Source organism: Callorhinchus milii, unplaced genomic scaffold (assembly GCF_018977255.1).
Source record: "Callorhinchus milii isolate IMCB2004 unplaced genomic scaffold, IMCB_Cmil_1.0 Scaffold19, whole genome shotgun sequence".
Classification (NCBI taxonomy): domain Eukaryota; kingdom Metazoa; phylum Chordata; class Chondrichthyes; order Chimaeriformes; family Callorhinchidae; genus Callorhinchus; species Callorhinchus milii.
The window spans coordinates 6,888,579-6,911,808 of NW_024704760.1; the positions used below are offsets into that span (position 1 = coordinate 6,888,579).

At 40.1% G+C, this 23,230-nt stretch overlaps 1 protein-coding gene across 1 annotated transcript in view; it reads right to left on the bottom strand.

Moving 5' to 3' along the window:
- LOC103179094 (leucine-rich repeat-containing G-protein coupled receptor 6) overlaps positions 1 to 23,230 on the bottom strand; it is a 126,825-nt gene that overhangs the window by 49,959 nt on the left and 53,636 nt on the right. Inside the window, exon 3 of the mRNA XM_007894185.2 lies at positions 1,692 to 1,763. Coding sequence (XP_007892376.1) covers positions 1,692 to 1,763 — 72 coding nt within the window. The remainder of the gene's footprint in view (positions 1 to 1,691; positions 1,764 to 23,230) is intronic.

The following is a 23,230-nucleotide window of genomic DNA, read 5'->3' on the forward strand; positions in this document are numbered from 1 at the left end:
CTGTATTGCTGCAGATAAACGATTACAAGTCAAATCATTAATAGAATTCCCATGATCTACCCAGATTTTTCAAGAATTAAAGCTGGATCTTCCATTCAGCTTTGTTGGACATATAACATTAAAAGTACAGTGTTAGGAATGGTGGAAACTCTGCGTTAAAATAAATTTGTGTAGTTCATTGTACCTGGTGCTAGTTCAGTGTTAAATGCTACAGTGTGAGGCTACTAATTGAATGACAGCAAGTGAGACAATGTTATTTTTAGTTGCTGGAGACATAAAGATATCCGGTTCTTTCATACCATGGAGAATTGAACTTGATACAATACTTGGAAACCGTCGTAAGCAATTAGGCTTCGTTTTTCTGTCAATCAGTGACTTACAAAACAGGATACATTACATTCCCAACAGACAGTTAAAAGAGTGCTCTCGGGAATCAGAAAAAGAAACGAATAGTTTCTCCAGAAAGAGCAGACGGGAAACAATAACACGAGAGATCCCGCAGGTGAAAAGCAAACAGTGCTAACGCCCTGGTAACATCTGGTCGCTTTCATACTGTTTTATACATCCCTAGTGTTTCTAACAAAGATCTCCAAAGCCTTTCCCTTTTATCACATGAAAAATGGTCACGAAGAGCGATTCACTAGAGAATGTCCATTACCTGAGGAAACTGGCCCAGAACATGAATCAGGCCTTTCAGGAAAGGGAAGGGGAGAAACCTGAATAGGGAGCTTCCATCTCTTTCCAAAGAATCTCAGCCCCTTAATAATAATAATAATCCTTGCATTTGATAAAGCGCCTTATCACGTCTTTGAAACGTCTCAAAGCCCTTCACAGAATATACTGAAAGTGAATTGACTGTATGGTTCGTGGGCGAAATGCAGCAGTCAATTACGCACAGCAATGTCCCACAAACAGTCGTGGATTGAGTGACCAATTCATTATTATCTTTTTTTTAAGGAATTCTTACCCCCGGAAAAGCGATCCGCCAATAATAATAATAATAATCCTTGCATTTGATATAGCGCTTTTCACGTCGGGAGGACGTCCCAAAGCGCTTCACAGAACACACTGTGAAGTGAATTGACTGTATATTTGTGGGCGAACGCAGCAGCCAATTGCGCACAGCAATGTCTCACAAACAGTCGTAGATTGAAAATGACCAATTTATTATTTTTTTTGGTTTTGGGGGAATTATTATTAGGCTCTGTGTGGAGTAAGGAAACTTGCCCAAGGTTTTGCCCTGCCTGGAATTGAACCCAAGTCTGTCGCTTGCGAGGCGAGTGCTCTAACCACTGAGCTACAGGGCTCCACATGGACATCGGAAGATTTTGCGAGGGTTCCCAACGAGGTATTATTATCAGAGGTTAACCTCATCCTAACAAAAAGCTCTGGCCCGCCAATGAACTCTTAACCTACCCCTAGCTTACTCAAGTACCGAATGACGCAATAAATCGAGCAACAATTAATAATAATAATAAGCCTTGCATTTGATATATCAAGCACCTCAGCAGGTTGTTGAGATCTCTCAAAGCGCTTTGCAGGATATACCATAAAGTGGATTTGTTTTTTTAATAACATTTTAATTTTAAAAATAACATTTTGTTTGGCCCGTCGGCTCGGTTAACGTGTTTGAAACTTCCCTCAGCCGAGTTCGGGGTTCGTTTTCCGCCGCGCGGACTGTTCATACTCACAGGACTTTCAGATTGTACAGCCCAGCAAACGCGTGCATCGGAATCCGCTTCAGGTGGTTCCCAGACAGCCGCCTGTGGTAACAAAGAAAATATTGCAGCGTGAGATTAATCTGTGATGTAACTCACGGTGAAAACATTCAATTGGCACCAACAGAAGCCAAGTGCACGGCCCAACAATGCAGTAACAACGTGTGCCTTTACAATGAGAATCTTTAACATCCACCTGAACAGGTACCTCGGTTTGACGTCTTCTCCGAAGGACGATTCCTCTAACAAAGCAGCGCTCTTCCCCCCACCCCACACCCTCCATTCCCGCCCCCACCTGTGAGCACTGCACTGGAGCATAATAATAATAAATTGGTCACTTCAATCCACCGCTGTTTGTGGGACACTGCTGTGTGCAATTGACGGCTGTGTTTCACCCACAGACTACACAGTCAATTCACTTCACAGTATATTTTGTGAAGCCCTTTGAGGCGTCTCGAAGATGTGATAAGGCTCTATATCAAATGCAAGGATTATTATTATGATTATTATTATTACTAGCCTAGACCGTTTATGAATTAAAAGTTGCAATGTGGAGCTCGAACTCACAACCTTCTGACTCGCCAAATAGATGAAATTGAGGCCTTTTTGAAGTGTGTGTGGGGGGGGGTAATTATGTTCACAGTGTTGCAGATTGCTATCATTGTTGCCTTACCAACCCAAGAATATAATCTTTGCATCGGCCCGTGGAAATTCCCAAAACAAGTTTCAAGTACACAGCAGCTGCTAGAGCCAGACTAACACACTTTCCTCATTAGGTAATTGGACACAGCATATACAGTATCAGATTGGCCTCAACACCACCTTCTCACCTTCTAAGGCAATGACCGAGCGGACTGCCAAAGTGAAAGTTGTTGCCAACAAGCATCAATGAAATACTTGCCTCTGGGTAATGAGTTCAGGAGGCTGAAAGCATGAGGGAGATCTATCAGGAACCAACACATGTTCCGGATTATGGCCAGTGTGTGTAGTGGACGCTCTTAACATTGGGGTAAATGAGTGAGGCTTGAGGGTAAAATCATCTTATCACCGGTTACGATGGTACGTGTATTAATGAATGATTGAGCATTCAACTGATTGGTGTGTACCAGCAATCAGGAAAATTGCACGTGGTGTTTCATTTCTCTTCCAGTAAAAGGTTCATTCATGCTGTCATTTTACAAATTTGGGCTGAGTTTATGCCAGTTTCAATATTGGTGTAATTTAGCCAAGGGATACCATCCTCCTAGGGGAAAGGTAAGCACAGTTGCCTTGGAGCTGAGCTGAGCACAGCCCAACTAGCCTGACGTACCGGTAAACCAATCATTGGGGGCAGAAATTCTTCCTACATAACTCCTTTTTAACCCTGCAAACCAAAGTCCTTACAGCTAGTACAGTTCTAGCTGGACAAGTAATAAAAAGCTTGCCAGACAGTGCGTTCATTGGAAAGTGACTTGGGTTTAGCTGGTTGAACTTCAGCAGTATACCCAACGCACACTCTGAGGTCCCTGAAGCCTTAACTCTCGTCAATCAGTGTCTAATAGTCCCTGGAATTAAGTAAGCAGAGTGCGTCCCTCCAGGGAGAGAGTGCACGTTCCGTTCTAGACTCAGGGAAATTGTCACGTTCATACATATATCTGGTTTGGAAACCTTTAACCACGGTGATGGATTTCCGCGTATGACACACACCCTAAAAAAAACAAAATGAACACAGAAACAGGTTTGTTTAAGGTTGATTGTAAAAATCATCCAAAATTTCGCACTGTATTAAATTTTAGTGCAATGGTCTTCAGGCTAAGGCCATGATGAGTTCAGGTCTCATTAGCAAAGAGGATGTGATTTTAAACCCTGGAACCCATCTATTAAATCCAAGGTAAGATTAGGAATCTTCTCAAATATGATGAATCGTTTATTGAATTAATTGCTAGCTGTAGTAAATTCAACAGGGTTGATTCATCCCAAGTTGAAACAGACAGGTTTCTTAGTCACAAATAGGCAGTGTAACATAAAGCAATAAATGTCTTTTGAATCATTTCCTCAGACCTTCTGATTGCTGCAGAATAAGCTGGGGATCTTTATTTGTTCATTAACTTCTTATCTGCTAGATTGCACACACCGTTAGTCTTTGCATCTATCTGTTGGGGTCTGTACATCAGAAATTTGTATTGAAATTGGAGGAATGCAGAGAGAGGGCTGATATATCGAGCAAACAGACTGTGTACATCTATTTACCTGAGGGCCAGCCGGTGGTATAAGAGACTCTATTCAGACGACATGTTATTACAGAGAGATCATGTATCAGCATCATGCTTTAAATATGTTTCTTCTCTAAAGAATTTCCAGAAAATGATAATTAAGTCCAGCTCTTATAACAGCTAAAACAGCACTGACTGACGCCAGGCCACCAGTCTATTTTGCCGTCTTATTGAAAACTGGAATTAATAAAGGAAATGTTCAATTGTTCCATACAAAGAGACATATTGCTAAAAGTTGTTCGAAGTAAGTCATTTATTTTAAATAATAAATAAGGCCCATAAATTATACCTCGGGTTATAAGTTATAACTTACAGCTCCATAACTTTATAACTTAGGTTCTAAGTTATATTAAAATAAAATGTGGTCACTCAATCCACGACTGTTTGTGGGACACTGCTGTGCGCAATTCGCTTACAGTATATTCTGTAAATCACTTTAAGACACCTCAATGACGTAATATGGCGCTATATCAGATGCAAGGAATTATTATTATCATAATAATTATTACAATTTACAATTCCGGAATTGTATTGTCGTGTGTATTTCTCATATACAGAGTCACGTTAAATAGGAGAGTACAAGATCAGGCACTAAAAGTCTTAAATGTTATTAAAATAACGCAATGATGAAAATATTCACACGTATGTCGTCATTTCAGAATCCTTGCATTTGACATAACATGTGACAATCAAGAATGTCCCCAAACATATTGCTCCTGCTAAGTGTGTTGACTGTATTTGTAGGTGAACGTGACAGCCAATTTCCCCTTTGCAATGTCCCACAGAGCGTAGATTATGAGCCCAAACTCCCATCAATGGGGCATGAATCCACAACTTTTTGACCCAGAGACAACTGAGTCAGGCTGACCCTGTTTATACAGGACCCCGATTTTACATAAACTTATGGGAGTGTTAAGAGCACCTAAGCGCAAACCGGTTAAAATTCTTCTGTAATCTTTGTCTGACTAATATCAAGTGAAAGGAACAGGATACCCGATTACATATCAGACATGGAAATTAGCCAAACAATTCTATGTACCTAGAGCACATACTTATTGCAGCTTCACACGACTTTCACATAATCATGCGCAATGTCTCACCATATTTTAATATTCTAATATTTAATCATTTCATATTTAAACATACAGAATATTTAATATTTAGAATAGTCTATGGCAATAATAAAATGATTATTAATAATAATGATCAATAGTTTCAGTACAAAAACACATCCATTAAACAAACTTTTGCCCTAACTTCAAGTCAGGGTTAATTTCAGATAAAGTGAAGGTATCCAATCACAAGCGTACTTTTTCACTGCTTATGCAAGCCAAGACCAGCCAAGTCCCTTAACAGTAACAAGGCCATGCGACCGCCAACACTTCCGTAAGAACCCAAGAAGAAATAGTGAGCATTTCTATTGCTCTGTCAATTAACCCTTTTATTGTCATCTTACTGTTGCAGGTGAGCTCTGTAACCTCACACCTGGACAAATTCCAAAAATATAATGCTTCTCTCTTTCATGTTTATCCACAATGAAAGGCTTTCATGTAAGGGTTTCACACCTTGACCTACATTATGTGATATGGCCTGTAGAGTTTTAAAGTTGACTGACTGCCTGCCTTTCCGTTATGAGAGTTATTAGCGGTTTCACCTAGATCACTGCTTTCTATCAATTTTCTCCTCAGTTTATAAGATGCCCATAAAAATCAATGACTTCAAGGCTACCAGGAAGAATTTGTTTTCACTGTTCTGTGCCACAGCATGAGATGTTTGCTATAGGACAGAATATAATATAGAATAGAATATAGAAGTGATAAGGCTTTATATCAAATGTAAGGATTATTATTATTAACAGCAATGATGTAGGCCACAGTGCCATACACGTTTGGTTCTCACTAATAGTGGCCAATGGTTCAACAACAACAACAACAAAAGATGTAATTTATAGAGTGCCTTTCACGTCGGGAGGACGTCCCAAGGCGCTGGACAAATCTCATTGAGGGAACATTTCCATTCAGAGAGCATCCATATTTCGAGACACCCTAAGGTGGAAAGAACACTGCATAAGTTTTATATAAAGTTTTATATCTACTATTTTACATACATGTGAAAATCTTCTGGTTGCTGTTTTCACGGGTACAATTCCGAAGGTTAGGGGCGGGAGGGAAGGGGAAGTATTCTATTCCCAATAAGTGATCTGGGTCACTTCCTGTTCTAAACAGTTATAAGAGCTCAGAATTTCACAAGTACTTTTTACAAGTAGAGATAACACTTGCATTCGATTTAGTACCTTATCATGTCAACAAATGACTCCAAGCACTTCACAGGACTTTACTCTTACAGTGCAGTGACTGTATATTTTCTAGACAAATGCAGCAGCCAATTTGCATCAGCAACGTCTCACAAACAGCTTTGAAGCAAATGACCAATTTTATGGGGCTAGGTCTTCATTGGCACCAGAGGATGATGGATTTTTTATCCCTGGCTTTATCAAATATAAAGGGAAATGCGGGAGGCTAATTTGTACATCTTATCTTCCCCGTTCCACAATGATCTACAGAGCTATCAAAGTTACAGTTGCATTTTTGGTGAATCATAAATGTTCATTGTTCATTGTACGGAATGAGAGGGAGCTTTTACTTGCAGGCTGCACCTAGAGAGATTTGTACCAACGTGGTCTAAACCACGACGATTTCAAACAGCATTTCCTAATGAGCGAATGGGGAAGTGTGTCATGACGTCACACGGTCTAACCCCTACCTAAGTTTAACCCCCTGACTCACTGAGTCAGAAGATTGTGGGTTCAAGCCCGACATAAGGATTTTCAGCTCATAGTCTAGGCTGACTCTCCAGCGTTGTGTTGTGGAAGCGCTGCATTATCAAAGGGTCTGTTCTTTGGATGAGACATTAAACAAGGACCTGTCTGCTTGCTTAAGTGAACGTTAAGGATTCCATGGCCCTATTCAAAAAGAGTAGGGTGTTGCCCCCTGGATCCTGGCCAACAATTGACCCCAAATGAAATCGATCACTTTATTGGCTGCCATATTCGACTATTAAATAAGGTCCCAGTAAATCCTGTGAAACACGTTAAGACATTTTGTCAGTACTGTATGGCAAAATATTGCATGGTATCAAATGCAAGGATGATTATTATTCAAAATGGAGTGCATTCGGCATATTAAGTCAGAATATACGTTGACATGGTACCAGGGTTCGATTTGCTGCACTAACAGCCTCCAAGAGTAAAACTTCAAATGTTGAGTGAGCACCAAAGAGACAAGTTAATCCAGTCTCTATGGTATTATTGGGCAATGCTCTACTTTGGTAGATCTACTCCCCCCAACTCATTTCAGGGCTATATTAACTACCCTCCTTTAGTGAGTCTCTGCTCCATAATTCTCAGAGTTCTTGTCCGTACATCTCATTATATCAGCATAAGATCTCAAGACATTATCACTTTGTTTAGGATTCTTGAATTCATTTTGCAATCCTTCGAGAAGGCGGGTGAGATAAACTGCACAGAACTGTTATTTACTCAAATATTCATCCGCAAAACTATAATAGTTTTCTTTGCAAAGCACCTTTCGCGTCGGGAGGACAATCTGACGTGAAAGGTGCTTCGTAAAAGAAAACTACTGTAATTACTGATCAAAGCAGATTAAATTTGTATTGTATTGATGTACGTTAAAACAGACATCAAAAAGCGCTTTCCAAAATATAACTGAAAGTGAACACTGTTATTCTAATTGCATTGATAGTTTAGTCTATGTATTGGGCCACACAGTGCACCCTGAATACATGGCTAGATACCGTTTTGCTGAAAATATAACCACTTCCTCCGCTGCACTCTTTTACAATGTTACAGTCAGTCACTCAGTCTAGCAGAGCAGACAGATTTTAGACTGTTTGACAGAAGTAGTCTATGGAAAATGAACACTCAATGAAGCGGATAAACATCTTTGAACAAGCAGTTGATTACCACATGCATTTGTTTTCAGCGAGGCCACAACTGGAATCAATTTCATGAATAAAATATGACAGGAAAGAACAGCCAAAACCCATCAAGGGCATTTTCTACAGGAACAAGACGTTTATTATCCGGCAACACGCTACCATGTTTGTTTCAATTTGCACTTTCCATATTTTATTAGGGTAACGGGGATTGGAAACTATCTGAACAGATGTTGCTGTAAGGCTGTATTAGCTTCATCTTCAGAATTCAGAAGCTTTGATAATGATACTGCAATAAGGATTACTGGGCTGAGTACTAGCTCAGCAATGCAATGCTCTTCTACTCGAAACAATCTATTGTTAATTTATATATCATCTGGAAAAAATCCAAGGGTGCACATTACCCCTTCTTAGAAAAGATAATGGCAACACAGAAATGGGACTTCCCCATTATACCCATATATTGGGATAATAATAATCCTTGCATTTGATATAGCGCCTTATCGTGTCATTGAGACGTCTCAAAGCGCTTCACAAAATGTGAATTGACTGTATATTGTGTGGGTGAAATTGCGCACAGCAGTGTACTACAAACTGGATGAAAGCTTTATACCATGTCATGGTCAGTAACCAAAATATACCTTTCATTTGATATCGCACCTTTCATATTGGGAGGATGTCTCAAAGTGCTTCACAGGACATACTGGAAAGTGCAATGACTTTGTATTTTGTAGGTGAACAGTAATGGGATTTCCCCATGGTAACCACACATTGGCATCTGGTGAAGTGCCTTAAGATGTCTTGATGGTGTGATAAGATAATAATAATCCTTGCATTTGATATAACGCTTTTCACGTCGGGAGGACATGCCAAAACGCTTCACAGAACACACTGTAAAGTGAATTGACTGTATATTTGTGGGCGAACGCGGCAGCCAATTGCGCACAGCAATGTCCCACAACCAGTCGTAGATTGAAAATGACCAATTTTTATTATTGTTTTTGGTTTTGGAGGGATTATTATTAGGTGTGTGGAGTAAGGAAACTTGCCCAAGGTTTCGCCCTCTGCCTGGAATTGAACTCAGGTCTCTCACTTGCAAAGCGAGTGCTCTAACCACTGAGCTACAGGACTCCACAAGATGCAATATCAAAGTTCAAGGATTATGATTATAATTCTGGCAGGTCATTGTGAGGACTCAAATGAATTTGGAAGCAACGTAACATCACTTCCAGCAGCAGAACAATTTTCTCTGGTGCATATAGTACAATATCCGTGCACAGAGCACTGACAACCAGTTAGTTTTAATAATACTAATGAGACAGAATAGCTGTCTCATACCATTATCCTCTTTAAAGATGGTCTAATGTGCTGTCCAAGAACTCCTGAGCTCACTTTCACTGAAATATAAATGTTGATTTGAATGGCTGCTATATTACTGCTGTTAAGACTTTAGCAGACTGGATTCTGAAACAATAATATGTAATACTGAATTCATACTAGACATTTATAATTTGGTAAACCAATGGCAAAATGATATCAAAGCTTTTCACTCAAAATTCACAATATCCAGTAACACACTCCCAGTTCTGTCTTTTATCAAAGTTACGACAATTTTTGTTCAGTTGTTTTGCCCGCTGTGTGATTGTGTCTGTGGAATAATGTCCTTTTGATAAACAAAACTATTCAGCCTCAAATTTAGAAAACTGGAAATCGTGTGTCTCTGAGTAAAATAATCTGAGCGTTATATTAGTGATAAACAAACTAACCCTTACTGTTGGAACAAAACAATCCTGCAACGCAGAGTGAAGAATACATTTGCTGTTTCCTTTCTGCTACTTTCCCACCTGCTAGTTATATCCAGCACATTGGTACATTTTAATTAGCTTTTCTCTCTACAAGTTCATTCCACGGCTGTTTGTGGGACTTTGCTGTGCACCGAATGGCTGCAGCACTTGACTACAAAGCATACAATCATCGCACTTTACAGTCTCAGATTTTAAGTGAAACACTGAAGTCTTACTTAGAGAGCAACCACTTGCAAGAAGTAGCTGGGATTTCAAATTAAAGGGATGAGATACAAGTGATTAACGTTTCATAAAAGGGCCCTGGTTCGTGCACAAGCTGTGATACTAAGATACATCTGCAGCTAACATTTATATATATGTGTATATTACATTTTTAAAAAGATCAATGTGTTAATTTAAGATCAATGAGTTCCGTGGTGGTTAATAAAAGCCAGTGTGGCATCTTGTCCTTAATTGCTCAAGAGAGAGTTATGTAAGTGTAGAAATGTCAGCGGATACTTTCATTGAATTCCTTTGGATTGGTGGAGGTGCCCGTTGGATGAGGTTATAAAGTCTTATCTGTTGAGGGAGTGTTTTTATTGTTGGTGAGTGAACACAGTGAATTAGAGAGTTAGAGACTTCTGACCTAGTACTACTTCATTCTTTTCATGGGAAACAAGAACTGTGGGTTATCTGTTGGTATAAAGGAATGGGCTGGAATTTTACCTCCTTTGTGGTCAGTGGGGAACAGTGACTGACTGAAAGGCAGAGTAATAGCAAAACTGAAAATAATTAAGTGACAGAGTTTTAATCATTAAAACACTAGTCGAAGCGTTTTTGTACTAACCAGACGTGGTTGTTGTTTATTTAACAGGTGAAAGGTTAATATTTTCCAGAAGACTAAGTGCAATTATGATGGTCCATAGGGATGAACTTCCAAGCTCTTTGCAAGCAAGTCTGACTTGATTCTCGCTGGATCAGATTTTTTTCTGAATTTGCCCTTTGAGATCAATTTGGATTTCGAACATTATACCTCACAACCAACACAGCCGAAACCCTCGGCCAAGCCTTCCTCATTTCCCGGCTGGACTATTCCAATGCCCTCCTCGCTGGTCTCCCCAGCTCCATCACACACGAAATTCAATTAATTAAAAACTCAGATGCCCGGATACTCACTCGCACAAAACTCCGTACCCCCATCACACCAGTCCTTGCCAGGCTCCACTGGCTCCCAATCACTGAACGGATTGATTTCAAGATCCTCTCATTTGTTTTTAAATCCCTTCGCGCTCCCGCACCTCACTAACCTCTCCGATCTGCTTACCCTCCCCCCACCCAACTCCACCACCCGCTGCCTCCGCTCGGCTGGCTCCGGCTTCCTGTTTGTCCCGCATCCCCTGTGCTCCACCATCGGTGGCCGTGCTTGCAGCCACCACGCCCCGAAACCCTGGGACTCTCTCTCTCTTCCTCCCCACTTTCAAATCCCGCCTAAAGACCTTCCTTTTTGATTGAGCTTACGGTCACCTCTCCCCCCCAACCTCCCTCTGGCTCGTTGTCAGACTCTGCCACTGTCAAGCATTCTGGGACACTATCGCTTATAAAGGGTGCTATAAGAATACAAGTTGTTGTTGAATCATTGCAATTGTATTGTCTATTTCAATGTGTTGCATTGTCAGAGGTGGTTTCCTTTGGATAAGAAGTTGAACCAAGTTCCAGTCTGCTTGTTCAGTTGGACATTAAATATCCCAGACATCACTTGAAAAGAGAAGGGAGTTTCTCCCAATGTCCTGGCCAATAATCCCTCAAATAAAATTGGTCACTCACCTCATGGCTGTTTGTGGGATATTATGCACAAATTGGCTTCCGCATTTGCCTACAAATATACACTACAGTAAATGCTGTGAAGCATTTTGAGACGTCCTCCTGATGTGAAAGGAGCTGAATCAAATGCAAGGCTTATTAATATATTTGAATTTTGGTTATGCATTATAGATAATTTATTTGCCAAGAAGCACAACCTGAACACAAGCCTTGCCCTCTTCGCCTGGTGTCATTATCTGACGAGTGATTGATGAGTCTCAGTTTATACAGCATGATACATTTAAATGAACATCCTTTTAGTGCATGTCCAAGATACGTGTACATTTTAATATAAGCTAGCATTTCCTCCATTGAATATTAAGAACTCTGTTCAGTGCAAAATCACATTTGGGGCAACATTTTGTAGCCTGTTCTTTCTAAGCATACTTAAGTAGCAGGAAAACAGCCCTGTAAAAGTTGGTATGCTTTATTGTTCAGCATAATATGTCAACGTAACATTGCACAGAACTCGGAAAGAAGCCATTTGATGAAGGGTCGTAACAATTTCAATATGGTTTGAATAAAACTTTAAATAATGAACAGTTATATGTATTTTTTCTCATTCTTGTAGCTTTTTTGCATTCATGTCTTTTAATGGTGGCAGGTGTGGCTTTAATGGACTATTGCAGGTTGCAGTAGGTTTATATTTATAGTAGGTTAAACGTGTGAGCAGATAAGGTTTCATGTACATTTCAGTGTCTCTATTAACACATGACATGTATCTCCTTCAACAAGATGTACTTCACCAATTTAAGTTTTATCAACTTAGTTTTTACATTGCATTTCTGATTAAACTGGTGTAGTGAGGATATATATATTAATCCTTGCATTTGATATAGTGCCTTATCATGTTATCAAGACGTCTTAAATGCTTTACATACACTGTGAAGTGCAGTGATTTGGAGGATTGTTGGCCAGGGAGGGAGAATCTCTCTTTTCTTCATCAAATAGTGCCATGGGATCTTTAATGACCTCCTGAACAGGCAAACTGGACCTCAGTTTGAGGTCTCATTCAATGGACAGAACCTCTACAAATGCATATATTCTCAACAGCCTATTTACATGTTCACTGATGTGCTATTGGCAAAGTTGTTATTTCAAATTATCACAGGGCATTTTTTTCATCACAAGATTCAACGATTCAGCTGAGTTTTATGTCTCAGATCCGAACACTCAAATTTCAGAATTTTGAATCCTGTGATGGGGAAAATGCCCTAAAATCAGACATGTTTTTGCATTGAAAGTCTAGCACAATCATAATCCCATGTCCGTTGTCGTTTCTGAACACAGATTTGTTCAGGAACAACATGAGGCTGATCGATAAGGGAATCTAAGGTCTTGAAACCAGGTAGTTAGGGAACCCATCCCATCCTCATTTATTGTACCTCTACAGCTTTCTGGGGCAGAGCATCCCACACCGTCAAAACTAATATTAACTTATTACAAGTGTGGAGATCACAAGATGAACTACAGTGCGAAAAGGGCACCATTGTAAGTAGGAAAGAAAATTTTTCTAAATATATTGTATATTGCACTCAAAACACACACCCTATTACATGCCCCTCGCTAGGCTTCACTCACTCCCCATCCTCCTGCAGATTGAGTTCAATATCTCACGCTCTAACTGTCAAATGCCTCCACACCTAGCTGTGTGATCTCCTGCGATCCTCCTCTCCTGCCCACTTCCTCTGCTCTGCCAGGTCAGGCCTGCTCTACGTCCCACCTTCCCTTCGCTCCACCATCGGTGGGTAAGCCCGCAGTTACCTTCTCTCTGCAACTCTCTTCCCAAATCCCTAATAATAATATTATGACTATTATCTATTATTATTAATTATTATTATTTTCTCTCCATCTTGCACCCTCCCTCTCTGCTTCTAAAATCCTACCCATTCGCCTCTCCAAGGGTCCAATATCTTTCCTGTGACATGGTCAACAGAGTTGTGCATAGCACTCCAAACCCATTCCTAACAAAGTTTTATATAAATTTAACAGTACGTCCCTAATTTCATACTCTGTTCCTCTAGATATAAAGCTAAAAACTCTATTTGCATTCTGTATGCATTCAAGCGTCCTGAGATACTACCCTGTCTGAGGGGCACTACATAAATTGTTGTTTATTGTTATGGCTTTGATTATGTGCTCCACCTGTGCTGATACTTTTGGTGTCCTACAGATGTGACTTCCTCGATCCCATGAATTCAAATCCCTAAGTTCCTGCAAATTGGGAATTCCCAGTTGGTAGCGACGACTGCACAGTTCTACTGAAAACAAAAAGCATTCAGGGAGAAAGGGGAAGACGTCAAAAACTGACAATTACAATATGCACGAGGTAAACCAGAAACACAGACTGATGTCATATTTCCTTGATCAAACTTCACTTTAATCCCCCGGTTACAGACTTCTCAAGCCTCTCTGGTTTGTATTTTCTAGGTGAAATGCCTGGTTTGCAAGCGGGCTGCCTCCATTCAGCCCCTCGGTCCCACCAAAATGTGCATCCAATTAGACAAACTTTTTTTAAAAAAAAATCTGCCACTAATGTAAACAGTACAAAGCGAAATGCTTGCCAAATTGATCTTCCTGACCAACAAGCCCCATATAAACAGTCTGCCCTTGAAACGAGGGAAAAGTGCTCGACTGTGGGCAAGTCATAAAAAGCATCACACTGGACCATCAAATTGAACGGGACATGTTACTAATTATTTAAACAGGCCCTTTCTGACTGATGGGAACTAATGTAGTTCTCTTGATTTGTTCCATATGTCAATACACCGAGGGAAGAGTTGAAGCTGCTTTTGTTTTGTTCTATCAAACATCATCCCTTGACATACATTCATCCCTCCGCACCCTCTCAGCTCATCAGAGAACAAACTTCATAAACCAGTTTTTTTGAGGTCAGTCGAGTGTCTGACACATACGGAAATCCATCGCCATGCTTTATGAGTATTCAAACCAGACTGAGGGTCTCACATACGCACGCCCACCTACCCTTGGAAATTTCCCAGTGTCTGGAATCAAAGAATCATAGAATTATACAGCACAGAAGGAGGCCATTCGGCCCATCATGTCTGTACCGACTCTTTGAAAAGAGCTATCTTAATTCCAGAGAGGATTAGGTGCAGTTGGCAAGAGCTAAGGCTTGGTGGACCCCAGAGTGTGTGTTGAGATAACACTAGAGTTCAACTAGCTAAAACTGCATAGTTTACCATTGAAAGCACCATCTGACAAGCTTCCCACTGCTTGTCCTGCTCGGACCACCCTACTCACGTTTGAGAATACTACAATTATGAAGAGAGCAGTGACTGTTTTTGGAAGCAAAAATAAAGTGATTTTGCGCATTGCAAATTTGCACACACAGCCGTGAAGTGCACGGCCAATTTTATTGGCCAAATAATCAAGAGGAGCTTTTATCTCCTTTAGACTAATATCATGGTATCTTTTAAATCCATCTGAAGACCTTAGATTAATCACTGACCCAAAGGTGAGCAAATCAATCTGAGGATACAACAAGAGCCTGAATTACATAACATCCTTCTCTACAGCATTGTTGGATTCCCTGTAGCGAGAAGGGAGAGGGGAAGGTGAACTTAGATGGTTGAATAGGTAGGAATTTAGACAGGATTTGCAGACATTTAGAGAGGGTAATGAGATAGCGAGATAAAGGGAGGAAATACAGAGGTTACGGGCTAGCCACCTGTTTTATCCAATGGATTATTGGCCAGGACACTGGCCAGAAACTCCCTTCTCTTTTCGAATAGATTATAATAATAATAATCCTTAACGTTCACCTGAACAGGCAGACCGGGCCTTGGTTTAACATCTCAGACGAAGGACAGCACCTCCAACAATGCAGCACACACCCAGCACTGCATCGGAATATACAGTATATTTCTGTGAAGAATTTTGGGACGTCTTGAAGATGCGATAAGGCGATATACCAAAATGCAAGGATTATTAATATTACTATGTGATTCCAAGTCCTGCTGTGGGCTTGAACCTACAACCTTCTGACTGGGAGGCAAGTATCTATCAACTGAGCCCTGCCTCTTTGGCAAGATCAAGGAGGCACCAGTGGAGTTGCACCCTCGCAAGAATCACCTCGCAAAATGGAGAAAAAACGAAATAAAATAAAAAACACCAGATTTAAGTCATTTCATTGATGAAGAAAGCACAGTAGTCTGTACTTGATTAAGCCTCACAGTTAAATTAATCTTTCGGGGACTGACAATGCACTGGCATTGCCCTCAATCAGATTAGAATGATCCTTGAAAACAAGATTGATTTTCAAAACAGAAATGTAACTAATAGTTTTTATTCCCTGCTCTTTCCGAAGCTTATTTATTGTATTAGCTGATTCGCCAGGAAACAGTCCACTAACATGAAAATGCAATAAAATGTAATAAAAGATGATGAGAGGAAATTCATTTCAGGAAATCATAATGGAGCTTTCGTGAGTTTAATTTTCTGGAGTTTTAATGGCAGGAAAAGGGATCAAGCTCTTTGAAAACACATCCTTTGCATAATGCTCTAGCAGTGATGCACTTAATGAGCTTGCTTCACGTTTCACTTATGATAGGTTTCACTTGTGCTGGAGCACAAGCATAATGCTAATCCTTGCATTTTATATAGCGCCTACAATAGCACTGTGTTGGGGATCACAGTCTCGGCTGATAATCCAAGGCAATAATGCAGGGGGGCAGTGCAAGTGGGTATGGCTGCATTTTGGGGGTTGTCGTCTTTCGGATGAGACGTTAAATCGAGGTCCCGTCTGCCTGTTCAGATGGACGTTAAAGATCCCATGGCGCTACTCAAAAAGAGAAGGGAGTTTCTCCTGGTGTCCTTGGCAACAATCCCCCAGATAAAACTGATTGTTTACTTGATCATTTACTGGGGCATTGCTGTGTGCGTATTGGCTGTCACGTTTGCCTACAAAATCCAGAGACCTTACACTTTACAGTAAATCTTGTGAAGCATTTCGAGATGTCTTAACAACACAGTGACAAGGCACGGTATCAAATGCAAGGACTAGTTATAATTTACAATAACAAAATGCCTCAGTGTGCTTCAAGGGTCACTGTGGTCAAATATCATGACAATTGTTTGAGTCCCTGTGGCATTCGATACAGGCTTTTCCGATGCTGCTGATTTATCTCGAAGCGGGTCATAGGATTTTAATGTATAGTTTCTGTGTATTTTGTAGGTGAACGAGGCAGCCAATTTGCACACAGCCATGAAGTGAATGAGCAATTTTACCTGGAGGTTTGTTGACTGGGTCACCGGGAGAAACTCTTTCTCTTTTCTATCTGTCAGTGTGTAGGAATCGTTTCCAGGCCTACGCATTGGATCAGAGACAAGTTTCTTTACTCGTATTCCTAATCCTCACATTCTACATTTTTAAATCTGATAGACAAAAGGCTTAAAACATTAATGATTCATGGGCTTACATTAACAAGTTGCATTTCTGAGATGGTTTCTAAGCAAAAAGATTCTTAACTTGTTGACAGATGCTTTGGGCACTGTTCAAGATGGGAGAGTGATAGACATGATGAAAGAGAGGTCTTAGATTTTTTGAAATCAGGGAGTGGCGAGAGTGTTAAACCCAAATGTTTTCCTTAATGTACTTATTTTTGCGTTACGTTTGATATTCATCATTTGAAACATGTCCAGGTAGGTGGTAGATATATGCCATCTCACCCCATCACAAAGGCGTCTCAATGCTCAGCCCCAGCCCCCTGGACTGAACCACCTAGTCATAGATTATACGGCTGGTTAGTGGGGTACCAGCTTTTAACTATGTTATAAGTATCAAACGTACAATGAAACTGATACATTGTGAACCTATTAGTACTATAGAAAAACTAGCATAAATCTGATCTGTATAATCGCCTAAGTCGTACCTCTGCCCGAGTCCCATTCAAGAGTTTATATTCTATGCAAGTTTGACATAACTCATATATGACGTAACCTCTATCAACACTGGACTCTTTGCATAAGTCATAATAAATGTATGGTCCCAATCGACACAACTTATAAGGCTTACTGTATTAACAACTTTGTTTTACCTACTGTGCATTGAACCCACATCTGACTTAAGACTTACTGTTCAGAATGCTGCCTGTGAGTTCCTTGCTAAATACTCCTTCAGTTTTAAATTTCATTTATGTCTTTGAGTAGATTCCAAATCCCTCATGTTTATTTATTAATTATTTGACTCTTTTTATTTAAAAAAATCTTGCCAAGGAGGTTTATGTTGAAATTAGCTTTACACAAATGATGTTTCATAAACATATTTGCTGTAAATTAAATAGGATTCATGTTAGTTCTTCTTGGATCCCAGATTGCTGAGGCTAGTTTGCGTCTAAACCCTGGTGAAGAAATATCAAGTTGCAATTCATGTTCTCAAGCTGTTTAACAGCTTGGAAGGAGCTTGAAATACTCTGTCTGCAAGTGGTTTACTATCGATAGGAAGTGCACTGCTGGAACTGGTGGTGAAAAGTTTTGAACAGTTGATTCTCTGAAAACATCTATATTATTGTAACTTGTTCAACCAACCAAATAAAATTGATTGTTCATTTCATGGCTGTCTGTGGGACATAGCTGTGTGTAAATTGGCAGCCATGTTTGCCTACAAAACACACTGTCGCCACACTTTACAGTAAATCCTTTGAAGCACTTGAGATTTCCCCCGACGTGAAAGGTAATATATCAAATGAAAGGATTTTATGTATTTATTTGGTCTACTAAAGAAAACTATGGAAGTAACTAGTAATATACACAGGGGTAAGATTCCACCTGGGTCCAGATTGACTTTACTAGCTCGTTAATAACAGAAAATGCAGAAATTTCAAATATTGTTGAATTCAGTCTGAATTTTGAAGGCTGGTTTCTGAAGTTCCTTAGATGAAACGGATGAAAGACTGGCTTCAAAATTAAAGACAAATTCAGAATTTAACAAATTCTGGATGCTCCAGGAAACTGCGTTAATAGAATAAATCTAGGTGGAATTTCTAACCAGGTAATCTTTATAATCAGGTAAGAATTGCTCAATATAATAGTTATTATTCTTTTACAGTTAAGTAATTCCTGCTTATGTTTGGTATGATATGAAACAGAATTTCCATATTATGTGTGAATATATATATGATAAATTACAGTGCATTGATGTGCCCACTTTTGTTCTATCTATATATTTAACCTCCCAATTCACGCCCACTTAGCTGAATGGAATGGAGTTTGTTACAATTGAATCGCAGATACTAACAGTAAAATCATTCAGGCAGAGAATGTGGAAGTCATTGCCGGAAACTGTGTTTGAAGCGGAAGCATTGTTGTATTTAAGAGAAAACTTGATGGGTACGAGGGAAATGAGAATAGAGGGGCATAGGATAAAATAAATACTGCATGGACTATTTGGGCTGAATGGCCTGTTTCCATGTTGTATCACTCTATGTAACCCTGCAAGCCAAAGCCCTAATGGGTAGGGTGGTCCTAGCTGGACAAGCAGTGGGAAAGATTGCCAGACAGTGATATCAATGGCAAGCAATGCTGTTTTAGCATAGGTAAGCAGGATGGGTCCCACCAGGGAGAGAGTGCGCATTTCATTCCAACAATCCATCTCTGGGAATTTCATGTGGAGATGGGGTGCATGGAATTCTCAGCTTGGTTTGGATACTCTTAAGCATGTTGATGGTTTTCCGTACGTGTCAGAACACAAACTTCATGTAACATTTGTTATTCTATTCACAAGGAGGACTACTAAGACATCACATCCGAATGAAAAAAACAAATGGTGCCTCCAGCCACAAAACCCGCGTTCTCTATCAACATAATAACTTATAACCTTAACATTTATGTGGCGGGAAACATTTTCAGGGTCACCGTGTTTTCTTTGTGAAGTGTTAGCCAGTTTCGAGTCAGGTTCGCACGGCCTGGGTGGCAGAGAATAAAAAATTCAGCTGTAGTTCAGGGACTAGGGAAAAGACAGAAGGTTCACAGTGAATATTTACAGTACTGCTGCCCAGGTTGAGCAAATCAAAATCCTGACTCTCTCTGTCTCTACTTCAGCAATCAGTCTGCTTCCTGATTCAATGGTCTGGAATGGCAAACCTGATATCGGGAAGTCCTCCTGACATGAAAGGCACTATTACATCTTGGATGTAGTGCAATTATATTATATCCTAAAATGTTCATGCAGGAAAATAATTTAACTGAGATATATTTTCACTGTATTATATATGTGTGTGTATAGATATATATATCCAGCTCACATATGTTCAACTCTAGAGTACAGTAGTATTATAGAGAGTGATTATGAAGACGCAAGAGAATAAATGCAGAGAAAATAAGGATAAAAATTAGATCCTTATTAATAAGGTAATTCTATAATCATTTCTAATTCCTTTACACTGTAGACTAATCTGATGTGAGAAAACTAAGACTGATTACACATCTGGTTTGCTCCCTCTAGGCAATAAGATCTTGCAATGAGCAAATGAACTGACTGATCTTTCCTTCCAAGAAAAACTGAAGGAAAAGCAGCGTTGGAAGGGTTCACAAGTTGAACTCAAACCACTTCCTCCTCGCAGACTAAGAAGGGGATCAGTTTGACACTCTGCAGAGCTCAATGGTTTCGTCCAAAAATATTACTTGCCCCTCGATTTCGCCAACCGGATTTTGTTGAGCGTCCAATCTTACTTTACAATATCTGGGAGAAAGTTTACGGAAGTTAACTTCAGTTAAAAAAAAAGGACACAAGGCAGAACAGCTGAGAAATCGATCAGACTGGATGGTGAAGCACTTTCTTGACCACAGCTGGCGAGGATTTAAGATGATGCGGAGCAATAAAACGGATGGTTTTTGAACATTTTCACGACTGTTTCCAATTAACTGCAGTCTGGCCGCTGGACAATTACCTTGTTGACCGGAGTTCAATAAATCATCCTGAATGTAATATCACTTATTGTACATTTATTTTCTTTTCGAATTAGAAAGCTGGTTTTGGGTTACAGCTGTAAAATGCAAAGAAGTCTAGGGCAGTAAGTGAATATTCAGACAAACAAAAAAATAACACACGAAAGGCTATTTTAATTCCAGGCCCTAAAGCACGAAAGTTACTGTGAGAAATGCAAGGAGTAATTTACTGCATTGATATTGCTCCACCTGTCGTTAAACCTGCTGTTTCACTGCAAGGAGAAATCGGCCCCTAATTGCAAACATGGGTAATCTCAAAGGCCATTTAAAGAATTGATCAATACAGCTTGTAAAATCTGAAGCGAAATACAGTCCTTTCACATTAGGACCACCTGTTTTGATACTGGACTGCTCTGGGTTTACCGAGATCAACTAAATCGGTGGAATCCCCAAATGGATAACTAATTCTGGCCGACAATCCCTCCAAATAACATTGGTCACTCACTCCATGGCTGATCGTGGAATATTGCTGTGCGCATCTGAACTGCCACTTTTGCCTTCAAATACACATCAATGCACTTTACAGTAAATCCGGTGAAGTGCTTTTGGATGTCCTTCTGACATGAAAGGCGTTCAACGAAAAACAAGGATTATTATTTCATAAAATTGGTCGCTAGGTGTCAATGGGACATTGCCAGATGCAAAATGTCTGCTGCCACATTCAACCACAAAACACACAGTCACTCTACATTACAGTAAATCCTGAAGCACTTTGGGACATCTGCCTGATGGGAAAGGCACTAAGCAGTACAAAATGTAAGGATTATTATTAATTATTACTATTGGTGCAGAGGAGGCAAGATCAACTTATTTGACTAACAATCAAATGTCCTCAAGATACGCAAACATATATGTGATCAGACTTCCCCACAGCCACCTCACGTTGTTTTAAGCTTTCAGTGAAACGGTTAATACTGACAGCCAAATTCTTTCCTGTCACCTTCTCTTAAGAAACGTCCCTTTCATTGTGTTAACTGCTCTTTTGCTCTAATATCCACTGACTTTGCATTTATACACACGCAAATCCATCTGCCATCTACATTATTTGGTCCATATCTTTTGGAATGATATTTGCCTTTCGGACATTCTTGTCCTGCCACCATATGCTGGAATTGTTCACTAAGAGCCAACGCTGATAATAGAACCCTCGACTATTTGAATATCATGCTTATTATCAATGCACAAAAAGGATGAGTGCTTGAGCTATCTAGGATCAGAATTTCATTGAAGCAGAACTGAACTGGCAGCAAGAGATGGAAAGCAATGCAGCAAAGTATAAGATTATTGAGAGACACACAAACTCACAACACACACACACCCTTGCATGTCTACAGAGGCACAGACACACAATACAGTTAGAGAAACAACAGCAGCAACTTGCATTTATATAACGCTCTTCACGTGGGCTAATGTCACAACGAACTTCATAAGGATGGGTTGGGAAGCAGAGCAAGGGAGAAGGGGGAGCAAGAGGTGACATTGGGTGCAGCCGAAGAGGCAGATTATAAGACAGAGGGGAAGAGGGAGGGAGTTCTGCAACAACAGCCTATAAGTTAGGCAAAATACTTTGAGACATTTAATTATGTGAAAGGCGGTATATAAGTGCAACTTACTATTGTATTTGAATCCCTAAATGACAGGCCTCTGTTGGTAAAATATACTTAAAGCAAACTACCTCATCATACTGTAGGAACATAGGAACAGGAATAGGCCATTCAGCCCCTCGAGCCTAATCCATCATTCTATTAGATCATGGCTGATCTGTATCTCAACTGCAATTACCCGCCTTTGCCCCATATCCTTTGATACCCTGACCTAACAAAATCTAACCACCTCAGTCTTGAAAATTTGAATGGATCCAGCATCCACAGCCTTTTGGGTTTACGTTTTACTTTTACTGAAGGTCTACGGATACTTCCATCAGATGGCAACCTTTCAGCGTTCAAGTCCACAGTGCAACTGTGACAGGAAGGCCATGTGGAGGTCACAGCTAAGCGGGGAAGAGAAAACAGATCAGCACATGTTAAGCAGCTCACATCTGGGATTGTTGACATTTTCCCCCGACTGTCAGAAGTAGTCGTAGATTATCCTGATTAAACTCATGTTAATATTTCCTTTCCTTTGTTGAAAGCACAGCACTCCACTTCTACAGCGGGATTAATTTAATACGGGAACCCTTTCCACAAGGGAGAAATACCCAAGCTAGCTGCTGCGTTGGGAAGGCTTTGGGCGTTGTGGTTCGGTTCTTAAAAGGCGGAGAGGATCAAACGCTGTTGACTTTGGCATCGAACTCTGAAGTAAACCTCACCTGGATTAGCTGAGAAGTGACGTCTCGTTTTGTACCGACTCCAAAATGAGTGTGTTTGATTTTTTTTTAAAGAATGCATTGGCAGCACACGAAACTGAAAAATGTCAGCGTTAGGATTGGAATACGAATCCCATTTTGACGCCTGATATGAGCGACAAACGATGTCTCCCTGGCCAGGTTGATGTTACAATACAGAGTCAGCCTCCCGCCACACTCTCTGGACATCACAGCCATCTCAGAAGGAGCAAATTTCAAGAGCTACAGGCATCTCGTACTTGAAATTGTACTTGAAATTGGCAAGCTGTTTGGAAAGCTACAAAATACTATATTACCATCTGCTTGTATAATAATATCCAATTAGTACCGTGGTAATGTCCAACAAACAAC